We start from the raw sequence: 20,430 nt of genomic DNA on the forward strand, positions 1-20,430 counted from the left end.
AACCCAAAAAACTATACATTTTCCCAAGGAAACATGTTTAAAATTAAAATGTACTTGTATTTCATTAATCTGGAGTTTGTTCTAACTTCTCTCATTTACAATAGTAGGTAAACCAAGCCAAAGAACTTTTAGAAATGGCCTGTGGGGAAGGTTGATGTTAGTGTGTCCTACCTATGTTTGTAGGATATAATAAAAGCACATCATTCAGTGATTGTATTACTTACCTCAAGAGTGACAAAATGTTTAAAGCAACTATACCCCAATTAAAAAAAGAAAAGAAAGAATGACAGAATGTTACATAAACTATATTTGGAGATAACCCTGTGCACGAGGAAAGAGCTTTTACTCCAACATTAAAGGGTATTAGAGTATGAAAACCTTTTCCTCACTGAGGGTTTGAGGCTTATTTTACAAAAGTCATTCATAATTACCTGAAAGAAACAGATCGACTGATGACCCAGATAACTTGTGTAAGAATATTCTTCTGTCTAAGGACTTGTCCCTTGGTTCTGGTTGTGACTCAGACGGCTCTGCCTGCACAGCAACTCTCCTAACTAACTCCCAGACATCCGTCCTCCTTTCTGCGCTGACTAGTTTCCCTCACTTTTTGGATTTCTTATGGAGAAAAACAGTATATATGGTATGGTATAGACTAGAAACAAGTCACTTCTTTTCTCTCGGGATGAAATATTGTTTTTACAGTTAAAGCGTTCATAAACTTAATTTAGTCTCTTTTTTGAACTCTTGATACCAATTTGCAGAATCATTTTTTCCTACTCTGTGGACAGCCAAAAGCTTAGCCTGTATCAAGTGTCACTTCTGTCTTGGCCTTCAAGTCTGAGCCAACAGTCTGGCCCCAGGGTCAGCCTTCTCCCCGCATTCTCCCCGCACCCTCCATGCAGATACAGCTTCAGCAGGAGCAGATCCAGAAATACAAGTTACCAGCTCTGCCTTCACTCTTGTTTGCTTCTACTCTGTATGGCCTGCCACGCGTCCAAAATGCTGACTTTCAGACACGCCTAAAATTCCACCTCTTCTCCAGACTGAACACACTTCCTAAGTTCTTTCGGCATGTAATTCTAGACTGTCATTCCTGGAGATTTCCAAAGCCACACCAGTCATGCTCCTACTTCCCTGACCCCTCTCTTCCTTCACCTCTGCTCTCATTTTCAGTCCTCAGCCACCGCTCCATGCTTATATCCTAGATCAGTTTTTTTTTTTTAAACTGAAATTGAGGAAGAAAATGGATTATATGAATGGTTTTCAAGCTCTGCCTTTCTGACAAAATCATACACAGAATCTAATGTATGAACAAGAAAAATCCAGTATATAAAACATAAATGACAGCAGAAAGTAACACAACATTTTAAATCAACTATACTCCAATAAAAAAATTTTTTAAATAAAAAATTTTAAACATCCAGGGGCTTCCCTGGAGCCGCAGTGGTTAAGAATCTGCCTGCCAATGCAGGGAACAGGGGTTCAAGCCCTGGTCCGGGAAGATCCCACACGCCGCAGAGCAACTAAGCCTATGCGCCACAACTACTGAAGCCCGCGTGCCTAGAGCCCGTGCTCCACAACAAGAGAAGCCACCGCAATGAGAAGCCCGCGCACTGCAACGAAGAGTAGCCCTTGCCGCAACTAGAGAAAAGCCTGCGTGCAGCAATGAAGACCCAACGCAGCTAAAGATAAATAAATATTTTTAAATATATATATATTTTTAAATCCATAAACGATGGTATTGTGGTTGAAGTGGACGGAGTGCCTCAAGCCCTACTCTCTTGACTCCCCACAGTCCAGAAAGAAACAGAGGCACCTCTAAGAACCACCCACCAGGGTCTGTGAAAACTCCATTCACACCTGTCTGCTTAGGGCTCTGAAGCCGAACCATTCTTTCTGACTCTAGGCTGATGGAGGCTGATGGTCATCCTACTTGTTAGTGTTTGGGAAATGTGAGAAGGTCTTCTGACGGTTGAACCCATAAAATTGAAGGTGTGAAGTGTTCACAAGACACACTTACTTATAAGGACGATGATGAGTAGTCTGATAATTCCAAAGGCAGGAATCATTTCTCGAAAATTCTTGCAAAGAGATAAATAATAATATAAGCTATCTATTGGCAAATGAAACTTCAACTGTCCTCCCCCTTCATCTGCTTTATCATTTAAAATAAAGTGTGAGTGTCAAATATTTGCAAAACAAAGCATCCGTGTAACAGCCCAGTTTTCAAATGTAATTTGGGAAGCACAATGCTGGTGCACTTTGGAGTGAAAATGAAACATGATATTAAATTCCTTGATATAAAGTAGACACAATTTTATTAGCAGGAAATAATCTAAATATAAGTAACAAAAAATCAACACTTAATAAGTCATAGATAGTTAATGCATGTTGTCAAACTAAATCTGATGGAATATTTCCAAGTTTTTTGGTTAATATTCATTTGATACATCTTTACCCTCTTTCTAAGTAGGAGTTAGCAAAGACAACTAAAATTTGAGTATTACCTTTATTTTTTTAGATAATTTCAAAAAACGTTAAATGTCGGTCGGTCCAAAAACAACCCAGTTGGATTTTAGCTTTGAAAAATCTCACACCAGCTTGCAGTACCCTCGTGTGTTACTAGAGGACAGAGCAGACTCAGAAAGATACTCCCACTTCAGCCCGCGTTACCTCTCCCTTCCCTTTCAAGTTAACTCTCTTCCCAGAGAGTAGAGATGCTGAAATAGCTGTGTTTATTCTAAATCAATTATTTTCAAATTGTTGTGACCATGACCTACAGTAACAAATAATTTACATAACACACATAAATCAAATAGTACTTATCCTTATTACACGTGATGTGTACTGAAATTTTTGTTTGTAAAGGGATTTTCACAATCCCTTCAGCTGCGTTCACAACCACTGATGGGTTGCAATCCAAAATTTGAAAAACATTTTTCTAAATGACTTCTATTTTTTGAACAGTTTTTTAATTGATTCATATTTCTTCCTCCTAGAGTATCTTTAAAGCACACCTATGTGGTTAAAGGGTTAATTCAGTCGGGATTTTAGCCTGTTTTAAAAAGTGGTTGGCATCTCACATACTATATCATGGGCGTGTAAAATGGTATGCAACTTTGGAGGCATTTATCAATGAAAATGTAAAGCCTTCACCCAGTAAATCCACTTCTAGGAATTTACCTGCAAAAAGAATCACACAAATGCAAAAAGATAGGTGTGAAAGAACATGCCTTACAGCATTATTTTGAAATGTGAAAAGCTGTAATCACCCGAGATTTCTTTTCAATTAAGGATTAAATGTCGGGATACAGCTATATAGAGTGTGATGTGGAGCGCCTGAAAAGGCTGAGCTGGATTTCTGTGTACTGCCATGAGTAGATAGGATACTTTATGTTAAGATGCAGAACAATATAAGGGTAGTTCCATTTTTGTAGCATTACTATTGGTAGAATTTTGAATACACATAGAAAATGTCTGAAAGGATATATATCAAACTGTTAACAGATACTAAACTGGGAACTTTGACTTCCTATTTTTCAATTTTGAATTTTATTTAATATTCATTATTTTTGAGATCGGGAGAAAAAAATAAAGATAAAATATGAAAGGAAAACTCTTGTGGCCAAATGGAAGATGTGTTCTTAGTAAATATTGATAAATGAAGATGCCCTGAACCAAATACCAGTAATTGTTTAAAAAAAAAAAAAATTTAAGGTCCATAGATTCCACTCCCAAAGTTCTTACCACTAGAACATTCATGAAATAGCCTCCCATCAGAGCATAGACTCCTCCTGAAGCACCCACAAGAGATTTGAGTGGGTCAAAGATGGAGCTGGCTAGAGATCCTAAAGAAATAAAACACAAAGAATCAGATATGACTATAAAAATCATGAAGGATAAATCTTTCTAATCTAAGGTAAAAGTTGGGGAAGCTTGGACAATTATATTAACAAACAACAAATTCACTTTGTCCCTTCCATACTAGAAAAGTATAGCTATGTGGGCTAACTCCCTCAATTTTTATGAAACATTAAATGTTCAATATGAAGACAGTATAACGGTGATGAAAACACAGGCTCTGGAGCCAGAATAACCAACTGTGACTGGAACAAGTTTCTTAACGTCTCTGTGCCTTAGTTTCCCTGTTTACAAAATGGGGATATTAATAGAACTTACCTCAATGGGTTGTCAGGAGAAGTAAATGAGTTTATATGTGCATCATGCTTAGAACACTCTGTGACATGTATTTTATACTTGTTAGCCATTGTTTCAAAATATCCTACATGTTCAGCCAAAACTATCAAAATACCTGAGACATTCCAACATTTTATTATCTAAAGGCTAGCTTTCTCATGGAGTCAAGTTGTGGTCTCAGAATCCTTCTTAACATACTATTCAGTCACATTCACCAGGCAAGATGAAACCTATTGCTAACCCAATCTTATATTGCCTGAACCAAAACAAGACTTTAGAACCACCTTATGAAACTCTGAGGTGTTCTCTCTGTACTGCTTAGTTCTATTCCTCATTCTCTTGCCTTCAAGGCCCTCCTTCATTCCTTAGGATACAACACAATACAATACCTATTTTATGCAAAAAAGACAAAGTGTCTGACCTTAGGAATCTTACAAATGGATGAGCAAACGGTTATCATAAAATGCAGAATATAACAACTACTATGATTTTTTTAATGTAATAAATTTGCTATGGAAGCATTTAGGGAAGAACGACTTTCTCAGCAGAGAGGTGGAAGCCCTGCTACTCTGAGAGGAGGGAGATAGCATTTTGATTAAACTCTGAAGACCCTTTAAGATTGAACAGGGAAAACAAGGGGGAAGAAGGTCAGGACTTGGGGATCTGGAATAGCAAAGACATAGAAACAAAGTTATATGGATGACTGAAGATCAGTGAGAAGTCGTCCATTAGGATTAAAGCAGTGGTTTTCAAATGTTAACCTACAAACTAGGGCTGGGGTGGTTGTGTCTTAATCATGAGAAATTTATTTTTAAAATACAGATGTCCACTTCTGGCCACAGTGAAGTGCCAAGGATAAAATTTTTCCTCCTGCTTGAAACAGCTGAAAGTAGTGGACAAAATACACGAAACAATGGTCTTCAAGATACTGGACATCAGATAACAAAGGACAGTGAATCCTGAGAAACAAGAAATAAATAAGATGAGTTGACTAATTGCCCAGCTTACTGCCTTGAGAGAGACTGTAGGCTGCAGTACATGAAGGGGGAACCTAGGCAGATCACAGTAAACTTTAAGTTGATGAGATAGAGTCTAGAGTCTAGGTCCATATAGATCCAGGCAGCTAGAGTTCAGACAGCTTCCAAGTAACTTAACTGAGTTACAGAACAAATCTAAGGAATGTTTATAGGAATATAATAATATCCACCATCCAAAGATAAAATGTCTAGCATCCAGAAAAAAATTGTCAGACATGCAAAGAAGCAGGAAAGTATGACCCATAATGAAGAGAAAAAAATCAATTAAAACCTAACAAAACTGGGAATTCCCTAGCAGTCCAGTGGTTAGAACTCCAAGCTCTCACTGCTGAGGGCCTGGGTTCAATCCCTGGTTGGGGAACTAAGACCCCACAAGCCATGTGGCACAGCCAGAAAACAAAAAACAAAAACAACAGACAAAAAAACCTACGAAAACTAAAAAAAGAGTTACCGTAGATGATCCAGCAATCCCATTCCTGGGCAAATATCTGGAGAAAACTATAACTTGAAAACATACATGCACTGCAATGTTCACTGCAGCACTAGTTACAATAGCCAAGACATGGAAGCAACCTAAATGTTCATCAACAGATGAACGGATAAAGAAGATGAGGTTAAAAAAAGAAGTGGTATACACACACAGTGGAATAGCACTCAGCCATAAAAAAAGAATGAAAACAATGCCATTTGCAGCAACATGGATGGACATAGAGATTATCATACTACATGAAGTAAGCTAGACAGAAATACAAATATAATATGATATCACCTATATGTGGAATCTTTTTTTTTAACATCTTTATTGGAGTATAATTGCTTTACAATGGTGTGTTAGTTTCTCCTTTATATGGAATCTTTAAAAAATGATACAAATGAACTTATTTTCAATAGAGAAATAGACGCACAGGCATAGAAAACAAATTTATGGTTATTAAAAGGGAGGGGGGAGGGATAAATTAGGAGTTTGAGATTAACATACACACACTATTATATATAAAATAGATAACCAACAAGGACCTACTGTATAGCACAGGGAAATATACTCAATATCTAGTAGTAACCTATAAGGGAAAAGAATCTGGAAAAAAAAAAAAATATATATATATATATATGTATATATCTGAATCACTTTGCTGTAAACCTGAAACTAACACAATATTGTAAATCAACTATACTTCAATTAAAAAAAAAACCTACCAAAACTGACACAGGTGTAAGATTTAGCAAGTAAGGGCGATAAATAATTATTACAACTATATTCTCTATGTTCAAAAGTTAAATAGCACTATATAAGAAATGAAACAGGCTCAAATCAAACTTCTAAAGATGAAAACTACAATGTCTAAAATGAAAACATAAACTTGTTCAGTTGATTGGCTGATTAGACATTGCAGAAGAATAGATTAGTGAACATGAAGACATGGCAATAAAACTATCCAAAATAAAACACACAGAGAAGGATATTTTTTTAAATGCATACAGCATTAATGAGCTATAGGTCAATTTCAAGCAGTCTTCTGATATGTATAATAATAAATACATAATTGGAGTCCCCAGAAAAGAGGAATGAAAGCAGATACAGAAAAAAATACTTGAAGAAATTACGGCCAAAGTTTTTCCAAAGTTTTATGAAAACTATAAACCCACAGATCCACGAACCTCAACAAATCCCAAACACAAGAGACGTGAAGAAAAGCACACCAAGGCATAACAAAATCACATTCTCAAAACAGTTAAAATGCTTAAAAGCATCCAGAACAAAAAGACACGCTTCATACTGAGAAACAAAGGTAAGGATGACAACAGATTTCTCACTGGAAACAATGCAAATGAGAAAACATTTTAAAGTACTGAGAGAAAAATACTGTCAAGCTATAATTCCAAACCTAATAAAATATATTACAACAACGAAGGCAAAATAAAGATTTTTTTTTTCAGACATACAGAGGCTGAAAGTATTAATGACTAACAGACCCATGCTAAAAGAAATGTTAAAGGAAATCCTCAGGAAGACAAAAAAAGATATCAGATGGAAATATGGAGCTACACAAAGGAATGAAGAGCATTAGAAATGGTAAGGATGTGGGCAAATATACAAGATTTTGTTATTATTTAAATCTCTTTAGAAGTTCATTGTTTAACAGTTAAACTATTAGACTAACTACTAGGAATAATAAGGGAACTTATCAAGGTTGGAGGATACAAGATCAATATACAAAAAATGAACTGCATTTCTATGTAATAGCAATGAAAAATCAGAAGTAGAAATTTTAAAAATAGTACCCTTTACAGTACATCAAAAATATGAAATATAGAAATAAATCTGACCCCAAAAATGTGTAAGACCTAAACACTGAAAACAAAAAAGATGTTGAAAGGAATTTTGAAAGACCTAAATAAATAGAAATCTATACCTTGTTCATGGGTTGGAAGACTCCAATATTGTTAAAATGTCAATTCTCCCCAAGTTGATCTAAAGATTCATTGCAATCCAAATCAAAATCCCAGTAGACTTTTTTGTAGAAATTGACAAACTGATTCTAAAGTTCACATGGAAATGCAAAGGACCTAGAATAACCAAACCAACTTTGAAAAAGAGCAGAGTTGGAGCACTGACACATCCCAATTTCAAGACTTAATAGAAAACTACAGTAATCAAGACAGTATGGTATTGGTGTAAAGATATACAAATATATGAGGGAAACACAACAGAAAGTCCAGAAATAAACCCACATATATATGGACAATTGATTCTGACAAGATGCAAAGGCAATTCAGTAAAGAAAGGATTGTCTTCTCAACCAATGATGCTGGAACAGTTAGACATTTACATTCAAAAAAGTGACACTTCAATCCATACCTTGCACCATGTATAAAAATGGATCGTATACCTAGATGTAAAGCCTAAGATTATAAAACTTCTAGAACAAAACACAGAGAAAATCTTTGTGACCTTGGGCTAGGCAAAATTTCTTAAATATGACACTAAAAACATAATTCCTAAAACTTAAAAACTGATAAATTATACTTAATCAAAATTCAAAAATTTGACTCTTCAGAAGATACTGTTAAGAGAATGAAAAGACAAGCAGCAAACTAGAAGGCAATATTTGTAAGTCACATGTGTGATAAAGAACTTTTAATAGGGACTTCCCTGGTGGCACAGTGGCTAAGAATCCACCTGACAATGCAGGGGACAAGGGTTCAATTCCTGGTCCGGGAAGATCCCACATGCTGCAAAGCAACTAAGCCCGTGTGCCACAACTACTGAGCCTGTGCTCTAGAGCCCATGAGCCCACGTGCCACAACTACTGAAGCCCACGTACTCTAGGGCCTGCATGACACACCTACTGAGCCTGCATGCTGCAACTACTGAAGACCAAGTGCCTAGAGCCATGCTCTGCAAGAAGAGAAGCTACCACAATGAGAAGCCCGTGCACTGCAATGAAGAGTATCCCCCTGCTCACCGCAACTAGAGAAAGCCCACATGCAGCAATGAAGACCCAACGCAGCCAAAAATAAAAAAGAAATTGTAATAATAATATATAATAAGGAATGTAAAGGAATGCAATTCAATTTTTTTTATTTGGTTGCACTGGGTCTTAGTTGCGGCAGGCGGGCTCCTTAGTTGCAGCATGTGGGCTTCCTTAGCTGTGGCATGCATGTGGGACCTAATTCTCTGACCAGGGATCGAACCCAGGCCCCCTGCATTGGGAGTGCAGAGTCTTAACCACTGCACCACCAGGAAGTCCCTGTAATTCAATTTTTAAATGGGCAAAAGATTTAAACAGATACTTTACTGAAGAAGATATATGGATAGCAACTGAGCACATTAAAAGATGTTCACCATCATTCTCATTAGGAAATGCAAATTTAAACCCAATGAGATACCTTTATATACCCAACAGATTGGCTAAAATTAAAAGACTGACCATACCAAGTGTTGATGAGTATATGGAGGAACTGGAACTTATGGTGGGGATGTAAAATGGTACCACTTTGTTACCATGCGACCTAGTAATTCCACTCATAGGTATATACACAAGAGATCCACACAAAAACTTGTACATGAATGTTTATAGCAGTATTATTCATAATAGCCAAAAAGTGAAAACAACCCAAATGTCCACCAAATGGTGAATGGATAAAGAAAATGTTGTATATCCATATAATGGAATGTATCCAGCAGTAAAAAGGAATGAAGTACTTATACATGTTCCAACATGGATGAAGGATGAAAACATTATGCTAAGTGGAAAAAAGAGTCAAAAAAGATCACACTTTATGATTCCATTTATATGAAATATGCAGAATGGGTAAACCTAAAGAGACAGAAAGTAGATTAGTGGTTGTCTAAGGCTGGGGAAGGGATTTGGGGTGAGGAGTGGGGAGTGACTGCTGATGGGCACAGGGTTTCTTTGGGGCACAAAAATATTCTACATTTAGATTGTGATAAAGGGCGCCTAACCCTGTAAATTAATTTAAAAACATTGAATTATACAGTTTGAATGGGTGAACTGTATGGTATATGAATTATATCACAGTAAAGCTATTTTAAAAGTTTGGTAGTTTCTTAAAAGTTAAATGTAACCCCATGATAGAATCCAGCCATTCTATTCCTAGGTATTTACCCAAGAGAACCGAAAACATTTGTCCACATGAAGACTGTACACCAGTGTTCATAGTAGCTTCATCTGTAATAGCCCCAAACTGGAAACAACCCAAATGTCCATCAACAGGAGAACGGATAAACAAATTGCTGTATATTCCCACCATGAATACTACTCAGCAACAAAAAGGAATCAACTATTCGTACACACAACAACATAGACAAACCTCAGAACAATTATGCTGAATAAAAGAAGTGACAAAAAAAAAAGAATACTCCATGATTCCATTTATATAAAATTCTAGAAAATACAGCTGAACCTATGATAATCAGTGGTTGCCAGGGGAAGGTGAGGGAAGGACAGGGAGAGGCAGGAAGGTGAGATTCCAACAGGTTACCGGAAAATGTGGCGGGGAGTAACAATCACTACCTTGACTGTGGTGATAGTTTCATGGTTATATATACATATCAAAACATCAGCAGTTATTATATGTCAATTATACCACACTAAACAGAAAAACAAAAGAACACAGATCCTAGGGCCATGTTCTCAGAGATTCTGATTCAGTAGATCTGGGTGGGATCTGAATAACTTCAGTTGTAACAAGCTCTCCAGGTGCTTCTGACCGTCAGTCAGGTTGGGGGACCCTGAGCGGAGTGCAGGCCGGCGCTCCTCAATCTTTACTAATCACGTGTGGATTTGTTCAAATGCAAGTTAGTAGGTCTGGTGTGGGGCTCAAAATTCTGCATTTCAACAAGGTCCCAGTTGATACCAATACTGCTAATTCAAGACTACACTTTGCCAGGAGCAAGGGCAGGGAAACTAAAATGATGTTACATATGAAGGAATCTGGGAAAAAAGCAAAGCAATGGGAGAAATGGATGAAAGGGGTCAAAAGGTAAAAATAAAGTATTACTGCTTCCCTCACTTAAAAAAAAAAAAAAGCAAAGCAAGAAAGACACTGAGCAGGAAGAAACTTCCAGAGGTGATAGATATGTTTGCAGCATAGAATGTGGTGATGAGTTCACGGGTGTATACTTAAGTCCAAATGCATCAGGTTGTATACATTAAATATGTACAAAATTTTGTATGTCAATCACACCTCAAAAGTGATTTTAAAAAAGTTTTACCTTGTCTCCCTCTAACCTCTTCATATATAATTTCTTTTTTAAAAACATAATAAAGAAGCTTATTCTTCCTTAAAAAAGAAGAAGGAGAAGGAGGAGAAGAAGAAAAGAATGAAAGGCAGTGGGGCCAGACAGTGGAGGGTAACACAGAGCAATCTTGGACATTTCAGCTTTCTATCGGCCACTGTAAATGTTTTAGCAAGGGTGTAATATGATCTAATCTGTGTTTGAGGAAGGTGACAAGCAGCAGCGTGAAGGAGAGACTCGCACGGCAAAGAGATGGCCTGCCAAAAGTTATTGCAAACATGGGCAGAGGAGGTGAACAGGTTATTCACGTTCTCTCTTCTCTCTCCACTCTGAAACTGGGGCAGAGCTGATTCCACAGGCTGAAATCAAGCTGTGGGAGAAGCAGGTATAGGAGCTGGAGCCAGGAAATACGGGTGTGTGCAGGGACAGAAGGAGGAGGTGGGAGAACAGGATCCACAGAGATAGGAGGGAGGTAGAATGGGGAGCTGCATCGCTAAGCCTGGCCAAGCCCATCTCCTTACCGTGTCTCATGATGGTTTCCTGCTCTCTGTCCCCCCTGCTCTGGGAAGCAGACACAGTTGTGATGGGTAAAATTTTGAGCACCACCATGGGTCAGATGGTGTGTCCCACCCCCCGCCCAAATATGTTGAACTCCTAACCCCCCAGCACCTCGGAACGTGACCTTATGTAGAAATAGGATTGTTGCAGATGTGACTGATTAAGACAAGGTCAGATTGGAGTATGGTGGGCCCCTAAACCAACATGACTGTGTCCTTATAAGAGGAGGAGACAGGGACACATGAAGGGAGAACGCCATATGACAATGGAAGCAGAGGTTGAAATGCTGCAGCTGCAAGGCAAGGAGCCCCAAAGACTGATGGCCACCACCAGAAGCTGGGCAGAGGCAAGGACAGGTTCTCCCACATAGGTTCCGGAGGGAGCATGGCCCTTGACACCTGGATTCAGACTTCTAGCCTCCAGAACTGTGTGACAATGCAGTTCTACTGTTTTAAGCCATCCAGTCTGTGGCAGCCCTAGGAAAGTGATACAACTACCCACTGCAGTATAGGTAAATTCACTTACAAATGACATGTATATGTACCACTGCAGTATAGGTATATTCACTTATAAATTACATGTATATGTACCACTACATGTATATGTGTTTAAAAACACAAAAACAGAATTTTAAAGGATGGGCTATATTGGTTACACAACATTTTAAAATTATTTTTACTTCATTAATGATATAAAAAATTCTTATCAAGCAATAAGAAGACATGGAGGAAGCTTAAATGCATATTAGTAAGTGAAACCAATCTGAAAAGGCTACATACTGTATGATTCCAATTATATGACATTCCAATTGTATGACATTCTGGAAAAGGAAAACGATGGAGACAGTAAAAAGATCAGTGGTTGCCAGGGGTTGGGGGATGGGGAAGGATGAATGGGTGGATCATAGAGGATTTTTAGGACAGTGAAGTTACTCTGTATGATACTGTGATGATGGATACATGTCAGTATACATTTGTCCAAAACCATAGACTGTACAATACCAAGGGTGAACCCTAGTTTTCATGGACTTTGGTTGATTGTGATACATCAATGCAGGTTAATCAATTGTAACGAGTGTACCATTCTGTCGATAATGGAGGAGGCTGTGCCTGTGTGGGGGCAGGGGATGAATGGGAAATCTCGGTAGCATCCTCTCAGTTTTCCTGTGAACCCCAAACTGCTCTAAAAAATAGTCTTTAAAAAAAAAATCTTTCAATGAGCAGTGTTATTAAATAAGCATTATTTTTAAAAATCCTGGTTAAATATCATGACACAGAAATGCAAAGATATACTTCTAAGTTCAATTATTTTCCATGGAAGTTTTCTCTTAATCACTGTCATTACCAAAATATAAAATTTAAAAACAATGTCCAGTTTCAAATGGAAGAACTGCATCATTACCTATACTTATTCCAATTATGCAAAAATTTTGTTGTCATGTGGCTATTAATTCCCACCTTTCCTAACATCAGTCATGTGTTCTTGCAAACTAATCAGAAAGTGTTACAGTCAGTAAGTTTAAAACCCGCTAAAACTCTTCACTGAGAAATTTTAAATCAGTTGAGAAAATTGTTTCCTGGCTTTTTAAGTGTGAACTTGTGAGAGTTATTGCATCTTCTTCAGGAGCAAAATCACATAATTATGGAATGATTTCCATTGACCAGTTTTCAAAATGCCCCTTTCATAGCATGAGTATCTTTGGAAAAGTAGTTACATTATCACTCCTTAAGAGAAATATACTATTATGTCTTTGAAGAGACATATTTTGTGTTTGTCTTTTCAGCAACATCTGTTAAGTAGCTTACTACTGAAAGCTTTTTGTTATCACAGAGAAAAAGAAAATTAGACACCCATCTTTATGTAAAAGAAAAATGCATAATCTTTAAAATGAGCAAAAAATCAGAGGAATCCCTCTCACTGATTTCAGGACTTATTACATAGCTACAGTGGTACTGACTATGTGGTATTGGTGGAGGGGTAGACACATTGATCAATGAAACAAAAAGGAGAACCCAGAAATTGTTCCACAAAACTACAGCCAGGGCTTCCCTGGTGGCACAGTGGTTAAGAATCCACCTGCCAATGCAGGGGACACAGGTTCGAGCCCTGGTCCGGGAAGATCCCACGTGCCACGGAGCACCTAAGCCCGTGCGCCACAACTACTGAGGCTGCATTCTAGAGCCCATGAGCCACAACTACTGAAGCCCGTGCACCTAGAGCCCGTACTCCGCAACAAGAGAAGCCACCACAATGAGAAGCCCATGCACCACAACGAAGAGTAGCCCCCCGCTCGCCACAACTAAAGAAAGCCTGCGCACAGCAATGAGGACCTAATGCAGCCAAAAATAAATAAATACGTTTATTAAAAAAAAAAAAAAAAACTACAGCCAACTGATTTTTGACAAAGGCATAAAAGCAACTCGGTGAAGGAAGAATAGTCTTTTCAACAGATTATTCCAGAGTATTTGGATATCCATAGGCAAATAAACAAACAAAAAGAAAATCTAAACATCACACTTTATACAAAAACTAACCAACTCAAACGGATCATATACTTAAATGTAAAGTGCAAAACATAACTTTAGAAGATAACATAGGAGAAAATATTCAAAACAGGGTTCGGTGAAGGGTTCTTAAACATGACACCAAAAGCTTGATTCATAAAAGGAAAAATTGATAAACTGGAATTCATCAAAATTAAAAACATTTGCTCTGTGAAAAGACCCTGTTAAGACAATGAAAACACAAGCTACAGACTAAAAGAGAATATCTGAAAACTACATATTTGATAAAGGACTGGGATCTGGAATATATGAAGAATTCTCAAAATTCAACAGTTTAAAAAAATCTAATTATTTAGAAAGTGGGCAAAAGACATGAACAGACATTTCACTGAAGAGGATACACAGATGGCAAATAAGCCCATGAAGAGATGTTCAACATCATTAGCCATTAGAGAAATGCAGATTAAGACCATGATGAGATCACACATGTGTGAGCACAGCTAAAATTAAAAATAGTGACAGGGACTTCCCTGGTGGTGCAGTGGTTAAGGATCTGCCTGCCAATGCAGGGGACATGGGTTCAAGCTATGGTCTGGGAAGATCCCACATGCCGCGGAACAACTAAGCCCATGCACCACAACTACTGAGTCTGTGTGCCACAACTACTGAAGCACACGTGCCTAGAGCCCGTGCTCCGCAACAAGAGAAGCCACCGCAATGAGAAGCCTGCACACCACAACAAAGAGTAGCCCCCGCTCGCGGCAACTAGAGAAAGCCCACGAGCAGCAACGAAGACCCAACACAGCCAAAAATATTAATTAATTAATTAATTTAAAATAGTGACAAATGCTGGTGAGGATGCAGAAAACTGAGTCACTTATACAATCCTGGGAGGAAAGTAAAATGAAACAGCCATTCTGAAAAACATTTTGGCTGGTTCTTAAAAAACTGAATATACAACTACCATACAACCCAACCAACTTGCTCTTGGACATTTATCCTAGAGAGATGAAAACTCATGTTCACAAAACTGTACTTATGTTTGCAAAAACCTGTACACAAATGTTTATAGCAACTTCATTTGTAACAGCCAAAAACTGGAATGTCCTCCAATGAGTGAAGGATTAAACTTGTGGTGCTTTTCCATCCACACCATGGAATACTACTCAGCAACAAAAATGAACTATTGAAACGTGCAACAACCTACATGAATTTCCAGAGACTTATGCTGAGTGAAGAACGCTAATCCTGAATGGCTATATACTGTATTATTCTATTTATATAACATTCTTGAAGTGAGAAAATGATAGACACAACAGATTAGTGGTTGCTAGGGGTAAAGGAACATGTAAGGGGTGGGCGAGAAGAGGGTATGGCTGTAAAAATGCAACTGTGAGGAATCTTTGTGGTGTTGGAAATATTTTGTACTTTGTATCAGTGTAGATGTCCTGATTAGGATACTGTACTACAGTTTTGCAAGCTGTCACCATTGTGGGTAACTGGTTAAAGGGTACATGGGACCTCCAGGTACTTAACTTCTTACAGTGTAAATCTATAATTATCTCAAAATAAAAAGTTTAATTTTTTAAAGTTTCTAAGAAATAAATGGATAGATAGGAGTTCTAATATTTTCTGCCCACACCCTAATGAATCATCTTTGGCACACCCAGTATGAGAGATCATTGGCATTTGCCGCTAGTCCCAGGGTGATAGTCCCTACCCAGTCTTTGGGTCCCTTTAGCTATTCTCAACATTCTCTTGAAGTTATCTTCCTTAAATGCAATCTTGATCACCTTATTTCCCCAAATCATTAGTCTTGACAAATAAGGACCTTCTGGCTTTAGTCCTTTATCCAATATATACACCTGAACACCAAACTACTCAGTTTCCAATGGCACAAAACCCTGTCTGACTGTGAGGTACCTGAGAATGGGCACAAAGACCTCTCTATACTCTTATCTTATCTCTAATTAACGTATTTCTAAACTCATCAGGTACCCTAGCACGTATGAGGAATGCAATAAATCTTGATTTAAAGGTTTATTACCGGGCTTCCCTAGTGGCACAGTGGTTAAGAATCTGCCTGCCAATGCAGGGGACCTGGGTTCAAGCTCTGATCCGGGAAGATCCCACATACTGCGGAGCAACTAAGCCCGTGAGCCACAACTACTGAGCCGGTGTGCCTAGAGCCCGTGCTCTACAACAAGAGAAGCCACCGCAGTGAGAAGCCCCTGCTCCCGCAACTATAGAAAGCCCGTGGGCAGCAATGAAGATCCAACGCAGCCAAAATAAATAAATAAAATTTATTTTTTAAAAAATGTTTATTACCTTTGTTTATTACCTCCTAAGAGTCCAGAGGTGTTGATTCTGTGTTGCATTCAGAACACTAACCTGCAATCACTCCTGCCAGGTACACCAGCCCCACGCGGAGGCCTTTGTGGACCATTTCCAGGGGGATACCCAAAACGAGTTGCATAACAAGATTCCCCAGGACGTGCTGAACTCTGCAGAGACAAACACAGTTGTCAAATACTATGACTAGCCCAGGCAGTTATTTCCTTGGGAGATTAACAGGCATTGATGTGTTGTTTCTAGTTAAGAACTTGCTTAACTTGAATTCCACTTTCCAATTTTTTTAGGCGACTTTTTAAAAAAATAAAATCTTACATGAAGCCCCAATATGTAAAGCAGATAAAAGGACATTTTAGAAGTACACTTTTTTTTTTGTTATGGCCGCACTGTGAGGCATGTGGGATCTTAGTTCCCGGATTAGGGATCAAACCCGTGCCCCCTGCAGTGGAAGTGTAGAGTCTCAACCACTGCACCGCCAGGAAGTCCCAGAAGTATACGTTTATTTTATAAGCTCTGTTTTACAACAATTACTGATAATGTCAAACAAAGAGCAATGAGGCTTCTTTAAGGAAAATAAGCTTGCAGTTACGGGGTTTAGATGACAACTGCCATCATATGTCAGCTTCGGCATATGCTTTTGTTTTGGTTGCATAATAGTACTGAGAAAATACTAATTCACTCATGTTGAGTCTAAATTTTAATAGATTTTTTTTTTTTTTTTGGCTGCATTGGGTCTTTGTTGCTGAGTGCGGGCTTTCTCTAGTTGTGGAGAGCGGGGGCTACTCTTCCTTGCGGTGCGTGAACTTCTCATTGCGGTGGCTCCTCTTGTTGCGGAGCACGGGCTCTAGGTGTGCGGGCTTCAGTAGTTGTGGCACACGGGCTCAGTAATTGTGGCTCGCAGGCTCTAGAGCGCAGGCTCAGTAGTTGTGGTGCATGGCCTTAGTTGCTGCGCGGCATGTGGGATCTTCCTGGACCAGGGCTCGAACCCGTGTCCCCTGCGTTTGCAAGCGGATTCTTAACCACTGTGCCACCGGGGAAGCCCCGAAATTTCAATAGATTTTTAAACAACCTGTCTTGCAAGTTCAGGATAGTCTTTAATGAAACAGAGATGGGAAGAGAAACTTCATTCCCATTTCTACATTAAAAAGGTTTTTTCTTTTTAAGTTTACCAGAATGAAAAAAAAAAGAAGTTACCTAGTAACAATAGCTAAAGTTGGTATCTCCCATGTACCATAATTTGGCATATAACATTTTTGAGTACAGATGCTTTTTATTATACTTTTTAAATAGGGAAAAATATTTTTAAGTGAAATTCACATTATTTTACTTGTCAAACCCCACAAGCATCTCTGGAGAATCTCTGAATGTAATTTAGCAAATTACCACATTACAGTAATCCTTAATTTACTTGACATGTAGCACAATGCTTTATTTTTTTTTAAGAGATTTTGGGTTAAACCAAAAAGTTAAAAAATAACACAGGTGTTGAATCTTCCACAAAGTGCAGCCGCTTTCATATTAGTTTTAGGGATTGTGTTTTTGAATTCTAATTTACTTAAAAGATATCCAGCAGACCATTGAAGAGGTTCTCTGGGCAAACCCTACAGAACAGATTACTTACATTTAGGCCACATGTGCATCTAGCCACAACTATCACTGTACAAGCCATCTTCAAAGACGTGAGACGTAACACATAATTCAGCACAGAAGAGCCTAGCCAGGACAGTTACACCAATCTTATGGAGACCTCAGACATAAACAGGTTTTTGAAATATGTGCACCTTGTGAATTGGAACAAGAAGTTCAAAGAAAGCTATCCCATCCTGTCCTCTGGGAACAGTGTGAGGACAAAGTGACTAATAGCACAAAACCCCAAAGAATCACCCCAAGCACTCTTTCCGCTGCTCAACAGCTAGAGTAGAAGTTGCATAATGCTGAGATTCTGTCATATACCCAGAAGAGAAATACTAATTTTTTTCATCCAAATTCTATGCACCCTTCAAGGTCCAGCTTGAATCCATGTCATCTGTGAAGCCATCCCCATCCTGATCATCCCCTTTTTCTGTTTATATTTATGTAGTTAATCCAACATCCATTTCTTTATCCCTTGTCTACCTCCTCCAGTGAGGGTAGAAGAGCTGGTATTGATTTTCCCAATCTCTCTTAGCTAGGGGTAACCAGGTCACGTAGTCCTGGCCAATGAGACACAGGTAAGAACACTGCTAGGAGACTTTTAAGAGAGTCTCTATCTAAACAAAAGGGATGGATGTCACCAGTACCTGGTACTACCTCTTCCCCCTTCCTGCTTTGAATGCAGAGCTACAGCAGCCAACTTGCAACCATGACAGAAAGGCGAAGGGAAAAGCAGAGATGTCAGCACAGGATCAAGAGTCCTGGCTTCATTAAACAGATGAACCAACCAGCTACCGATGGGCTTCTTATATGGGCAAAAGATTTACCTACATTTGTTTAGGCCCCTGTTACATTTTCTTGTCACTTGCATCCAAAAGCATCCCTAATTTATACAACCCCATATGTGACATGTCCTACACAGCCTTGCGAATTCTTTTTGAGCACCTTACTATATGTGTCAGATGCTGTAAAAATTGTTAAAACCATTGTCTCATTTAATCACAGCAACCTTATGAGGTAGGTACTATTACCCCATTTTAGAGATGTGGAAACTGAGGCACAAAGAGGTTAAATAACTACAGTATACTGTAATACTATACGGCCTTGCATTACTATTTAACTGACTGCTCCCCCTTATAATCTTAAAGTCTTTGAGTGCAGAAGCCACATTTGCTTCGAACATACTTGTTAAATGGAAAACTAAAGTGTGGAAGTATCCACAGAAACGGGGCAATTGGTGATTTTGTCCCTAACTTGTCAAGCCTCTGAGCCCTGTGTCCTGCCATGGATCCCTATTTAGCCACTGGCCAGAGTTATCTTTCAAGGTCCAGGGCTGGGTAGGTTGCATACATGAAGTTGGCCTCATCTGAAACCCCAGGAGTCCACCAGAGAGGAGGGGCCAGCAGCGAGCTGCTCACTGTCTGCAGTGCGCATGGTGAATCACGGATTCTGAGCAAGGTCAGAAGGCTATTAGCATTTAAGAAACTGTAAGCAGGGACTCCTCTGGTGGTGCAGTGGTTAAGAATCCGTCTGCCAATGCAGGGGATACGGGTTCGAGCCCTGGTTCGGGAAGATCCCACGTGCCATGGAGCAACTAAGCCCATGCACCACAACTACTGAGGCTGCGCTCTAGGGCCCACGAGCCACAACTACTGAGCCTGTGAGCCACAACTACTGAAGCCCGCGCACCTAGAGCCCATGCTCCTCAACAAGAGAAGCCACAGCAATGAGAAGCCCGCGCACCACAACGAAGAGTAGCCCCTGCTCACCGCGACTAGAGAAAGCCTGCGTGCAGCAACAAAGACCCAACGCAGCCAAAACTAAATAAATAATTTAAAAAAAAAACCTGTACCTACCAAAAATGGCAGGCTCCACATCACCTATTGCTTGTATTATTCTAAATGAACGTTATTATACACTCATCGAAAGGCTCAGGAATTAATTTTTTAAGTGTTTGGCAGAGGTGGGGAGGATGGCACTGATGATTCACATTTTCAAAGGAACATTTAACAACATCACACAGCTTGAGGAACACACTTTTGGTTTGGTAACGATTTCTCTTCTCATTAATGTTCCTACATACATACCAATATTAGGCAGTTACAATGCAATACAAAGTACACTGGACCTAGAGTTAGCACTAATGGGTTGAGATCCTCACTCTACAACTTAGCTGTGGGACACGGAGCAAGAGTCTACATCCCGTAAGCCTCAGACACGAAACAGCAGGAGTAATACATGACTCCTAGGGTTGCCATGAGGATCAAACAAGATTATGGACGTGAAAGTGCCTGATCAATAATAAAGCACCGGGCTTCCCTGGTGGCGCAGTGGTTGAGAGTCCGCCTGCCGACGCAGGGGACGCGGGTTCGTGCCCCGGTCCGGG

At 39.1% G+C, this 20,430-nt stretch overlaps 1 protein-coding gene across 4 annotated transcripts in view; it reads right to left on the bottom strand.

Moving 5' to 3' along the window:
- RHBDL2 (rhomboid like 2) overlaps nucleotides 1-20,430 on the bottom strand; it is a 56,172-nt gene that overhangs the window by 3,725 nt on the left and 32,017 nt on the right. For 2 of the 4 annotated variants that reach the window (XM_032630133.1, XM_032630140.1), the window contains exons 5-7: nucleotides 16,452-16,564; nucleotides 3,748-3,848; nucleotides 2,021-2,081 (exon numbers count right to left, since the gene is read on the bottom strand). In XM_032630133.1, the coding sequence (XP_032486024.1) occupies nucleotides 2,021-2,081; nucleotides 3,748-3,848; nucleotides 16,452-16,564 (275 nt within the window). The remainder of the gene's footprint in view (nucleotides 1-2,020; nucleotides 2,082-3,747; nucleotides 3,849-16,451; nucleotides 16,565-20,430) is intronic. The other 2 variants (XM_032630147.1, XM_032630156.1) reach the window with 1 other exon arrangement.

Source organism: Phocoena sinus, chromosome 1 (genome assembly GCF_008692025.1).
Source record: "Phocoena sinus isolate mPhoSin1 chromosome 1, mPhoSin1.pri, whole genome shotgun sequence".
NCBI classification, from domain to species: domain Eukaryota; kingdom Metazoa; phylum Chordata; class Mammalia; order Artiodactyla; family Phocoenidae; genus Phocoena; species Phocoena sinus.